Here is a 12891-nt window from a genome sequence, read left to right as displayed (position 1 = left end):
TCCTCTGTAAAATAAATGCTGTATCTGTGTCTCACTTAAAAGCTCATGGTAAGGGCTTTGTAAACATTTGTTACATAAAATAACTACATAACTTGTGGAAATGGCCAGCCCACAGCAGGCGCTCAGTGACAGTGATTGCCATCACTGTCATCATGTAACAGGATGTTAATTTCTCCTGTGGCTTTTTTTTTTTTTTTTTTTTTGAGATGGAGTTTTGCTCTTGTTGCCCAGGCTGGAGCGCAGTGGCACAATCTTGGCTCACTGCAACCTCTGCCTCCCAGGTTCAAGCGATTCTCCTGCCGCAGCCTCCCAAGTAGCTGGGAATACAGGCATGTGCCACCATGCCTGGCTAATTTTGTATTTTTAGTAGAGATGGGGTTTCGCCATGTTGGCCAGGGTGGTCTAGAACTCCAGACCTCAGGTGATCTGCCCGCCTCGGCCTCCCAAAGTGCTGGGATTACAGGTGCGAGCCACTGCACCCAGCTGGTCATGGTTAAATCTTAGGACAAAAGACCCACAGATCTCATGTTTTTTTGTTTTGTTTTGTTTGTTTGTTTGTTTTGTTTTGTTTTGTTTTTTTGAGACAGGGACTCACTGTGTTGCTCAGGCTGGAGTGCAGTGGCACAATCTTGTCTCACTGCAACCTCCGCTTCCCAGAATCAAGCGATCCTCCCACTGGAGCCTCCTGAGTAGCTGGGACTACAGGCACATGCCACCATGCCTGGCTAATTCTTTTGTATTTTTTGTAGAGATGGGGTTTTGCCATGTTTCCCAGTCTAGACCCCACATTCTAAGTTCCAGAAGCTCCCTGCAGAAGGGACCCAGCCATCAATCTGTAGGTCTTATCAGAGAGGTGCCAGCTCAGAAGAGGCCTTACCACATACTCCCCTCATCCGTAGCCCACCCCAAGACAGTAAGAAGATGGCTAAAGTGGAAGATGTCTTTGATAGTCAAGAAACTGCCATGTTCCTGGAGATAGGAGCTAAAGTGTGAGTTGGGGGTGTGTGTAGGTGTTTAAAAGAATCAGTGTTAAGGTTTGGGGGTATCTTCAGCAAGAAATGACTGGCTGATCAAGACTGGGGGTGCCTACAGAAAGGGAAGTTGGTATTCCCCTCCCTGTGGGAGATCTGTTCATCCCGTCTTACTAAGCCGTGTACTACGTGAGCAGGGAGAAGAGAACTGAAGAGAGACAGCAGGTGGAGACAGCCAGTCAAGACTGCTCCTCCTACCCACAAGTGTCAGGTTTCAGTTCCCAGCCTTGGAGTGGGAGACAGTGGAACTTAGGGTGGGGCACCACAGCCTTGTAAAACCTCGGCAGAACTTGGGGACAAAAGTAACCATGCATCAGAAAGAAGCCGTGTTGAAAAGGCCCAAATAGCACAAGAAATCAGCAGTGTCTACAGGAACAGCACAGGAATTAGCCTTGATGGCAGCAGGTTGTGATGGAGCCACCATCTGTCCTCAGCAAGCATAGATAGGAAACTAGGGCAGCAGTATCCGCCCACTTAGCCGGCACTGAATCCTCACCCAGTTAAGACAAAGGCATCTGCTCTCTTCTCTCCTCTTTTCCTCCCCCTTAGCCTAACAGTGCTCTCAGCATTGGTAGCACACTAGAGACCACCTGGGAGCTTTAAAAAGTCCCAATGCCAGAACCACATCCTGTAGAGACTATGATTCAATTAGTCAGGGGTGCAATCTGGACTGCTGGGGTAGATTAAAAATGGCCATAATGCCTTGCAACTTCCCACCCCTTGAATCTGGATTGGGCTCATGAATTGCTTTGACCAATAGAATGTGGCAGAAGTGACATGGTGCACATTCTGAGCCAGGCCTTTAGAAACTTCACAGCTTCATCTCTCACCTTCTGGGAATGTTGCTGCTATTGGGACAATAGCAAGGGCTGGCCTGTTGGGACAAGAGAGTCCAAGTGGGAACACAGACCCAGCCATCTCAGCAGTCCCATGTGACAGACATATGTGAGATCCCAGCCAACACCACCTGGAGATGAACCATCCCAGCTGAGCACAGCCCAAATTGCTGACCCACAGAATTGACCAAATAAGTAATTATTGTTTAAGATACATAACTGAAACAGCTCCCTGGATAATTCAAATGAGCAACCAGGGGTCGGGTGCAGTGGCTCACATCTGTAATCCCAGCACTTTGGGAGGCCGAGGTGGGCAGATCACCTGAGGTCAGGAGTTCAAGGGCAGCCTGCCCAACATGATGAAACCCCATGTCTACTAAAAATACAAAAATTAGCCGGGCATGGTGGTGGGCTCCTGTAATCCCAGCTACTTGGGAGGATGAGGCAGAAAAATCGTTTGAACACAGGAGGTGTAGGTTGCAGTGAGTTGAGATCATATCATTGCATTCCAGTGTGGGCAACAAGAGTGAGACTCCATCTCAAAGGAAAAAAAAATGTGCAACCAGAGCTGTAAAATATGATGCTAGAGAGTAGAAAAGGGAGGTGAGGAGGTGTTCAGAGCAGACTGTGTCTCCTCTTTAGCAATCTTCCAGGGTCATTGCTGTAGCTTGTGCTCAGGGGACAGGAGGAGACAGGGTCTAATTCAAGTTTGAGCTTGAAGTTGTAATTACTTGGTGACATGGCTTTAACAAGCAGAAATGGTTGAAAATATGTTAATCAGATCATAACATTGCTAAGGAAACTGTTACACAGTGGGAAAGGGAGATTTTTAAAGTGTATAGTTGGAAGCAGCTGTAAGAAAAAATACAACTGTTTTGTTTTTGTAGCCTAACAAGTAAGGGCTCTTCAATAAACCAGTGGCCATAAATTGGTTTCATGGCACAGGCCCTGGCAGATGCTAAACAGGAGATGGTATTATTATTAGTCTGAATTGGGCCTGTGCCATGCATTTGTCCAGGGTGTTCAATAAATAATACCTGCTACTATCATCATTATTACTAGTAGTGATTATTATTGTATGTGAACATACCTAATGCAGTGCCTGGTATATGGCAAGTGTTCAAGGAAATGTAGCTATTATTATTACGTATGGGAAATCTTCTAAGGCAGAAGAGGTGCTTAGCAAACAGAGGAAGTTATTAATGTAGCCTAAATAAAGGCACTTGGCTCAGAGCACAGAGACAATGTGCACGGAAGCTGCTGTCAGCGTCATATACATGGGGCGGGGCCTGACCTCAGGCTACCCACAGTGGGATCTCTGCAGCACATGGGCCATCCTGGGGAAGGTAATAAAGGTAATAAAGGCTGCCATGTGGCCCTTACCTTCCGGATACTTGTAGAGGTCGGTGATGTCCACGCGGGAGTCACTGCCCACCGCCTTGGTGCTGATGCATCTCCCAATCTTCTTCGTGTTCGAGTATACACGCTCTCGGCTCTCATCCTCGTGCCACAGCCAGGTGATGTAGTCGGCGTTGACCTCCGCAAACACGAAGGGGCCATCGTGGGCCAGGTGCACATCGCCCTCACGGATGGCAGTGACTGAGGCTGGGCCGCACCGGAACACACCTGGGCAGGAGGGGTGGGCATAAGCAGCGTGGGTAAGGAAAAAGCAGGGATCTGGAAGCTACCCCACCCAGTTGAGCGTACCTTCACTCTCCTCCTGGGGGGTGGCATCCAGAACCTGCCAGCCATTGTAAGAGGGGCCTAGGTCCTGCCGGGCAAACCAGCTCTCATTCCAGACATGGAAATTCCTGTCACAGAGAGAGGATGGGTGAAGCTGCCTAGAGTGAGGGCACAGGAAGGGAAGATACTACTGAGAGGCAGGCCCTGGGCGCCCTACTCTGCACAAGAACTGTGGCTGCATCTTGTGAACCATTCATTCAACCACACTAATGAGCACACGGCATTCATATATGTTTGTATATATGTGTATGTGTGTATATAGATGTGTATGTATATTTATCAAGAACCTGTTGTTCAAGGTACTGCAACTAAGACAGAAGATCCTTACTCTCATGCTGCTTACACTGTAACAAAGGAGACAGGCAGAGCTAAGTCAGCAGATAAAGAAATGCAAGTGACAATAAATATTATGAAGATAAAGAGGGGCTTGAGCTAGAGAACAACCCCTATAGACCTACTCTAGGTAAATGACATTGCAGATGAGACTTAAGTGGGGAAGAATAAGCTATAGGAAGACTGAAGGAATAATATTCCAGGCAGAAGGAACAGCATGTGCAAAGGTCTTGAGTGAGACGAGAAAAAGCCTAGTGTGTTCAAGGAGCATAAAGTATTTAAGTATCTCTGGGATATGGCCAGCAGAGAGGGTAGGTAGGGTTCTGATTATGTAGAGCTCTATAGACCCTGGTAATTCCAGCCTTATTTTTAATTCCCTGTGTTAAAGATGAGAATATGAGTAGGAAACAAGATATCACTTGCTCAAGGTCTTGCAGAAAGAAAGGAGCAGAGAGAAACCTGATTCCTGGTTTGCCTGTCTTGGCATCTTTATAGCCAGCCTCAGAACTCCTCTTTGGCAGGCAACTGTCTTTTTTGGGGAAAGTATCTTGATTAGCATTTGGGGATTAAAAGTGGGCCCCTGATAACCTGGGTGGTGACAGAGTCCTCAACATCAAAATGAAGTGTATGTGCTTTCTGCATGAAGAAAAGAGAAGAATGTGAGTATTTTGGGCTTCCAGGGAATGAAGAGAACCAAAAAAGAGGAGAGACCAAGGGGAGCAGAGATGGTCTGAGCTGGAGGCCAGCTCGGGAAGGGTTCCTGGCAGGCTCCCCTGGGGAACAAGGATACAAGGCTCTCTGTGTCTCTGTGTTGTGTTCTCTTCACTGTCTCTCCTAATCTGTATTTTTTAATTTTTATTTATTTATTTATTTTGAGATAGAGTCTCACTCTGTCCCCTAGACTGGAGTATAATGGTGCAATCTCAGCTTACTGCAACCTCTGCTTCCCAGGTTCAAGCAATTCTCACGCCTCAGCCTCCCCAGTAGCTGGGATTATAGACGTGTGACACCACACCTGGCTATTTTTTATTTTTTATTTTTAGTACAGATGGGGTTTCACCGTGTTGGCCAGGCTGGTCTCAAACTCCTGACCTCAAGCCTCGGCTTCCCAAAGTGTTGAGATTATAGTCGTGAGCAACCGCGCCCAGCCTAGAATGAATTTTTTAAAGCTTTATGTGAAGAATTTTGTTTTAACGGAGGAAGGAGACACACAGCACGGAGAACCACAGCTGACACGGAAGCAGAAGCCTGATCCAGAGTTACCTGTGCTGATGGAGTTCCCACCCCACCTCAGGAAGCCACAGATTCCCAGAGAGTAGAACCAGGCGTTCAAGGCAATCAAATCTTGAGGCCCCTCCTGACCTCTGAGTCTGCATATCTTGACCTCAGACCTTACATCTTGGAAGAGGTACCACTCTGTCCGCAGGGGCCTCTCGCTCCCTCCAGAGCCGGCTCAGACTCAGGAGAGCTGGGTTCTGGGCCTGCCGCTCCCTGGTGGTGTTATGGAAGATGACGCCTTACTCCACCTGCAGGGCTTCCAGAGCCCTTGGGCCTGGGCTGGGGGCAGGACCTACCACATGCTGTCTTCTGTCAGGTCCTCCAGGGTCCGCCCGAAGGAGTCCACGTATTTGTCCACACTCAGGCTCTGGTCTGTGTCGTGGGCTGAGTTGAAGTTCGACACGACCCGTGTGGCTATCCCCAAGCACCTGAGGACTGCAAAGCAGAGACTGGGAGGCTCGGAGCAGGCGGGACCCTGGCCCCTGGGGGAGGGGCCTGGCTTCCACAGGTGCCCTGGCTCATTTGTGGTCAAAGCCCTCCGCCACCCCATCTTTGTCTGTCTGTCTGTCTACTTCGGCAGGTTGCGGGGCTGAGACTCCCATCTCCACTCTCAGAAATGCCACCATCTCCTGCACATTCTCTCAAGGACTTCAGGAGATGCTGCTGCCACCTCATGTGAGCAGACAGGCTTTGAGGCTGGCAGGAACTTGGAAGCCACCTGATAGAGCCCACTTATCTTCCTGAGGGGACTGGAGGCCAAGGGAGCCACAGGGCTCACCCAAAGCACTCAATGAATGACAGAGGGAGGTAGGTAACTCCTTCAAAATAAAAGATCAGATGTGAAGGAAATAAATTATCTGGCTTCTCTCTTCATTAGCCAGACTTGGTTCTCCCACTCAATGAATCCATCAATGAAGATGGGTTGCAGCATATGCAAATATATGTAAATACATTTAGATAGAGGAGGCTGGGGGAGGGGCCCTTCTCTCCCAGGGTACCTGTGCACATGACTCCCGCGAAGACCCAGCACTGGCCGTACTTGACTGGCTTGTACCTGCCCTTGAGCCACTTCTGCAGAATGGCCACACTGCCGCGCCAGTGCAGCGGGCTGGTGCCGCCGCCGTACTTGCCCTGCCACTGTCCTTGCACCACACCTCGGTCATTGTTGCTGTTCACCTGGGCAGAGGAGGGCACGAGTCCACTACCAGACAGGGCTTCCTACCTCAAGAACTGCATCGTGGTAAAATCCTCTCCAACTTTGGACCACCAGGTCAATCGGGGTCACTCTTGCTTTTTAATTGTCTGAAAATTAGGGGCATCTGTTGCCTTAAAATACCTACTTTTTGGTAGCACTTGTCATTTTCAATTATCTTCCATTTGGATACTGTGTTGTAAAATCATTACAACTTTAGAGCATTTCCTATGTTAAGTGATCTGTTTTGGGGAACTGTTGGCGTAATAATTATAGGGACAGCTAACATTTATTCAACGCTTATTGTGTGCCAGACACCACTATGCCAAGCATTTTGTGCATACTATATTAACCTGTTGAAGTTTACAATGTAGGTTTGATTAGTATCGTTTTTTTTTTTTTTTTCAGATGTGAAAACTGAGCTTCAGAAGCATTCAGGGACCTGCCCAAATCACATAGCAAGTTAGTCCAAGTGGTGATCCATGAGTCTAGAACTTGGACTTGGGAGCCTAGAGTTCAGGACTTTCACTGTCCTCAGGGCTGTGATGCTCTGCTGTTTGGGATTGTCACTCATGTTAATTCTCTGTGCTCCAACTGCTCTCTGAGGTCTTGAGGAATTGAGTATCAAATAGGAGAAATATAGCTTTGTGCAATTTTGGAATCTCAGATACCACCCACTGACCTTAATACCTGCATGTGGTAGAGGGAGCTGGTGGGCCCTGCAGACATCTTTCTGGAGGAAACACCATGGCCTGAGGCCTGTGATAGGTTAAAGTTGTCATGCCTCCCATGGAGAGGTGGGTCTACGTCCCACTCAAGAGGATGAGTCCTCTTGAGTCTGGGCTGGCCTGTGACTACTTTGACCACTGACTATGGTGGAAGTGATGCTATGCCAGTTTCCGGGCCTAGGCCTTATAAGACTGGGAGTTTCTACTTCCTCTTTCTTGGAAGGATTGCTTGGGGCAGGGGGTGGGGGTGGGGGAGCCATTGCTATGCATGAGACTGCCATATTGTGAGGAAGCCCAAGCTAGCCACAAGGGAAGGCTGTGTGGAAAGAGTGATGACTGGTGGGTCCCAGCTGCTACAGCCACCCCAGCCCAGGGCCTGACATGAGGGTGAGGAAGTCATCCTGGATGTTCCAGTTCCAGGAGACATGACATAGACGATAACCTAGGAACTGCCAACCACCAGAACCAAAGCCCCAGACACAGGTCCTGTCAAACCATCCCAGACATATGCAGCCATTAAGACACCCCCAGAAGAAGCATCTTGGAGCAGAGACAAACCATTCTCATGGCACCCTGCCCAAATTCCTAGTCTAAAGAACTATAAGCATAATAAAGGGTTGTTTTACACCACTGAGTTTTGGGGTGGTTGGTTATGCAACAACAGCGAATTAAAACAAGGGGTGATGGGAAGAATCACAGAGTGTGGCCCCAGGGTTGGCTGGGGGATCCTTGAGGAAGTACATGTGCAGGGATGAAGGGGCTTCTTACCATGGCGCTGATGACCCTGGTGATGTAGATGGGGTCGTGGCGGCAGGATACGTCAATGGCTGGGTTGTTTTGGTGACCAGGGCTTCGATCCAGGATGGAGAGGCAGATGTTCAGGATGTCCTCCTCAAACTACTTCCCAGAGAGGCTGTGCTTAGAGGCTATGCTCAGTCACCCATATTCCAGGCCCTCCCACAGCCCTCACCCGGTCAGTCACCCCATCTGTGCAGGGCAGTTTGCTGCCCCTTCCAACCACCAGGGGCAGCACAGAGCAGCCCCTAGTCTTGGAAACCCTTCCTCAGAGTCACCTGGGGAATCAGAACCTCAGCCTTAATCACGCCTCTCCCCTGCTCAACAACCTCCCGTGGCTCCCGACTACCCACAGTAAAGTCTGGGCTAAAATCGATGGCTCTTGAGCCATATCTACCTCACTGATATGCTCATTTGGTCTACATGATGTTTTCAAACACATTTGAATTAGTTAACAATATTTAAAAACTGGGGGATGTTTGCATACACATTTAGGTTTCTGGTCACTGATAATTTGGAAGGTCTGGCAACAAAAAGTGGGTGCTGAGTAGTGGCTACCCCTTAGATGGACCCTAAACTCTTCCCTATATCTTCCCTGCCTAGCACACGAATCCCGAATGCTTTAAACCCCTGGCCTACAGGGCAGTGCGCGACTCCTCAGCCTGACAGTCAAGTCCAATCTTCCTTCCGCTGGGCACCCGGAGCTCAGGCAGGCAGAACTCCTCTAGCAGACTCAGGACTCCCTACTTCACACCTCCATGTGACTCTGCCTCTCTTCCCTATGCCTGGGCAGATCCCGCCTCACTGTAGAGACCCAACCCCAATATCATGCAAGCCTCCACAATGGCCGAGGTGGAGGTTCCTTCCACCCTCTTCTGAACTCCCTTTGCTTCCATCCCTATCATTCTTTTTCCTTCCCCTATTGTACCTGGTATTGGAACTACTTATCTAAGCCAGTGGCTCTCAGAGCATGGTCCCAGACCAGCAGCATCAGCATCACCTGGGAACTGGTTAGAAATGCACATTCTCAGGCCCTGCCAGAGACCTACTCAGTGGGCAGCTCTGGGGGTGGGGTCCAGCACGTCATTCCTCCTGGGATTCTGATGTATGCTCGAGTTTGATCAGAGCTATTCGTTTTTCCACAACAATACTGACCTATTCTGTGTCCATACCGTGTCCAAAGCAATTCCCCTTCCCCAGGATGCAGTGCACACCCTGGCCCAATGAATAGTAGACGACTGAAGGAACGAGTGGATTTTCTCTAGGAGTGAGTCCCCCCTTGTCCCTTCTGAGAAGAGTGAGCAGACAGAGGGACTCCAGTCCCACCGACCTCCCCATGTCCCAGCCCACGTCCCTGTCTGGCCTGTGCCCCTGGAGACCTGCCCGTAGTTCCAGCCCTGGGCTCGTATGTGCTTCTCCACGCCTCGGAAGATGATACCGCTGTCGTTGAGCACGTACTCCTGTCTCTCCTCCTCTGAGGCCAGAAACACATCGTCCTCTGAAAAGCAGTCATCAGGCCCGGTGTGGACTGGGGCTCTGGCCTTGCTGGCCTGGGGAAGGGCTGCATCAGGGATCAGCAGCAGGACAGCGCCCGGAGACTGACTGGGGCAGGAGAGGTCAAGAGGGGGCTTGCGAGCTCCCGTGCTGCCTCCCTGCCAAACTCCATCCCTCCCGGCAAGTCTTTATCCAAGCAGGGACCACTCCCAAAACAGCCCAAGACTGAAGAGTTTTATGGGACCTGACACATTAGCCTCATACTTCTTTTTTCTTCCTTCCTTTCTTTCTCTTTTTTTGGTTTTCTTTTTTTTTGAGACAGAGTTTTGCTCTTGTTGCCCAAGCTGGAGTGCAATGGCTCAATCTCAGCTCACCGCAACCTCCGCCTCCTGGGTTCAAGAAATTCTGCTACCTCAGCCTCCCGAGTAGCTGGGATTACAGGCATGCGCCACCACACCTGGCTAATTTTGCATTTTTAGTACAGACGGGGTTTCTCCATGTTGGTCAGGCTGGTCTTGAACTCCCGACCTCAGGTGATCCACTCGCCCCGGCCTCCGAAAGTGCCAGGATTACAGGTGTAAGCCACTACGCCCGGCCATATTTCTTAAATATTAATAAGAATACTGATCCTGGCTACCCCTTACTAAGGCCTTATGATGTATCTCATATGTTACAAGTTTTAGCTCTATGGATTTTTACCACAGTCCTAAGAGGTAGGCATTGTTATTTTTCCCATATTACAGATGAGGAAATGGAGAATGATAGAGGGGAGCAGCTCAGCAGAGCTGGGACTAAACCAAGGCAGTCTGATTTCCAAGTCCTGGCTCTTACCCACCCCTGGGCCTCTCCTGCCCACTGGGTCCTCTGGCACAGGCTTTGAAGCACCTGCTACCAGGTTTCTCTGACCATTGCCTACCTCTGCCTAGGCCAAGTACTTGCCCAGCTCTTGGCATTCACCTTCTTATCCTTTAACCCACCTCCCAGGCTCCCTCCAAGGGCAGGCCCTCCTCTGAGGATGTCTTTTGGAAACACCTCTACCTTGGACTTGGCCACTCCTACCTGTACACCATGGGTTGAAAAGAAGAACAAACTCGCCCAGCCTCCGGTTGCTGTGTTTGCGGTGAGAGGAAAGCCTGATGCTCAGCAGGTAGCGGCCAATGACAGCATTGGGAGGGCTGGCGAGACTGACGGTCAGAGTGTTCTCCATCTGAGCCTCCTTTGCTGCTGTCCAGCCCTTACCCAGCTCCAGCTCTGATGTCTGGAACACAGCTTTGGTGTGGAGGGCCTCAGAAGCCCGGGGTCCTGGAGGAGGGGAGAGGGACTCAGGAGACCCTGCCCCTGGGAAACCCAGCTTTAGAGAAGCGAAAAAAGCTACAGGCCTGGAAGCCCCACCTTCACCCCTGAACTGCTGGGAGGCTTTGGGAGAAGGACCTGACCAAAATCAAGAAGGCCAGTGGCCGGGTGAGGGTCCACCTCAGCTGCCCTGACACCCCAGCCACTTCCAGGCTAAGGAGAAAGTGACAGCATTGTTTGAAACCAAAGTCTGCTTATGTCGGGCCAGGAAAGGAAAGAAAAGCTTGGGCTTCAAAGTGCTTGATGGTTTTTCATACCCTTCCAGAGCCCTGGGTGTCTGGTACACACAGGGTTCCAGAGACGTCATCCCATCCATTCCACTGTCTGCTGGCAGTACCTGCCAACCACTCCCAGAAAGCTGCCACCAGAAGCCTCCAGGGTTCAAGGCTCCGTCTACCTACAGGGACTTGCTTCCCCCAGAGCCTGAGCTGCTGACTGCAAGGTCTCAGGTTACTGGGTCATAAGACAGGTCCCTCCAGCTGCGGATGAGAAGGGGGCGCTGGCGAGCCCAGTTACCTGTTTCCACCATGAAGATGAAGGTCTCCTCACAGTCTGGGGCTCTGCTCAGCTCCAGCGTGAGGCTGAACGACTGGCCCCTGCGAACCACCAGCTCAGGGCAGGGGTACTCCTGGGTGTGGTGGGCAGCGCCATTCCTTGACCGCTGCCAGTCCACCTTGGTGACTCTGATCCCTGGGTGGGGAGAGGACAGGGAGATGAGGACACGGCCTTGTGTTTCTCACCCACTCTGGGCTTGTCCTCCCATTCAATCCCAGCCAGTCATTTGTTCATCCAACTGCTATTTATCATATGTCAGCGATTCTCTGTTTTTGTTTTGTTTTGTTTTGTTTTTGACACAGGGTCTCACTCTGTCACCCAGGCTGGAGTGCAGTGGTGTGATCTTGGTTCACTGCAACCTCTGCCTCTCGGGTTCAAGCAATTCTCGTGCCTCAGCCTCCCGAGAAGCTGGAACTACAGGGGTATGTCACCACACCTGGGTAATTTCTTTGTATATTTTTGGAGAGATGGGGCTTTGCCATGTTGGCCAGGCTGGTCTTGAACTCCTGACCGCAGGTGATCTGCCTGCCTCGGCCTCCCACAGTGCTGGGATTACAGGTGTGAGGCACCGTGCCCAGCCTTAGTCATTAAGTTCTGTAAAATCACTGCAAATGTTGAATTAATGAGAACTGACCCATTGCCCTTAGGGAAAATGAATACAAGTTTAGGTTCCTGTGAGCCTCTGGTCCCAACTTATTCATCAATTGATCAGTATATAAATGTGCATTTCTGTTTAAAGATACATTATTCAGGCTGGGCGTGGTGACTCACGCCTGCAATCCTAGCACTTTGGGAGGCCGAGGTGGGTGGACTGCCTGAGCTCAGGAGCTCGAGACCACCCTGGGGCCAACATGGTGAAACCTCATCTCTACTAAAATACAAAAAAATGAGCCGGGCGTGGTGGTGGGTGCCCGTAATCTCAGCCGCTCGGGAGACTGAGGCAGGAGAATCGCTTGAACCCGGGAGGCGGAAGTTACAATGAGCTAAGATTGTACCACTGCACTCTAGCTGGGCCACAGAGCAAGACTCTCCCTCTCAGAAGAAACAAACATTATTTAATATATATTGTTGATTCATTAATATTGAACTTGTGGCCAGCAGCGCTATAGGTCATGCCTGGATGTTCACCTAACACATATTTTTCATGTAAGGCACATCGCAGCTTTACTGCTCCTGCTTTTCCCGCTTTTCCGGCAGCTTTCCTAGGAACATGAGACAGCACTAATGTGCTCAGCGGCCATTTTAAACAGAGAAATCACCAACAAAAAAGCACAAAAATGCAAAAAACCCCTAGTTTTAAATAGACAGAGAAAGGTTATTTGTTTATAGTATGAGAGCTGAAACAAGAAGGCAGAATATTGCCTGTTCAGCTTCAGCTGGGAATATGCATGTCAGGTCAGGCGACAATATTTCTGCACTCTGTGCATGTCTGTGAATGGCTAAGAAAGTGCAGAGTATAGATTTTGGATTTAAAAATAAATATTAGGAATGTGCATGTACAGAATCCACAAGATTGAGGATTGACTGTATATTCTTATGCCAGGCTGGTGTCT

At 49.9% G+C, this 12891-nt stretch overlaps 1 protein-coding gene across 2 annotated transcripts in view; it reads right to left on the bottom strand.

Moving 5' to 3' along the window:
• Window positions 1-12891, bottom strand: part of TGM6 (transglutaminase 6) — a 52780-nt gene that overhangs the window by 27496 nt on the left and 12393 nt on the right. For both annotated transcript variants that reach the window (XM_037994984.2, XM_037994985.2), the window contains exons 2-9: window positions 11300-11473; window positions 10490-10732; window positions 9316-9434; window positions 7910-8038; window positions 6220-6397; window positions 5518-5656; window positions 3575-3678; window positions 3251-3493 (exon numbers count right to left, since the gene is read on the bottom strand). In XM_037994984.2, the coding sequence (XP_037850912.2) occupies window positions 3251-3493; window positions 3575-3678; window positions 5518-5656; window positions 6220-6397; window positions 7910-8038; window positions 9316-9434; window positions 10490-10732; window positions 11300-11473 (1329 nt within the window). The remainder of the gene's footprint in view (window positions 1-3250; window positions 3494-3574; window positions 3679-5517; window positions 5657-6219; window positions 6398-7909; window positions 8039-9315; window positions 9435-10489; window positions 10733-11299; window positions 11474-12891) is intronic.

Source organism: Chlorocebus sabaeus, chromosome 2 (genome assembly GCF_047675955.1).
Source record: "Chlorocebus sabaeus isolate Y175 chromosome 2, mChlSab1.0.hap1, whole genome shotgun sequence".
In the NCBI taxonomy this organism is placed as follows: Eukaryota; Metazoa; Chordata; class Mammalia; order Primates; family Cercopithecidae; genus Chlorocebus; species Chlorocebus sabaeus.
Note: the sequence above shows the minus strand (reverse complement) of the source record. Positions and strands in the feature narration are given on the sequence as shown.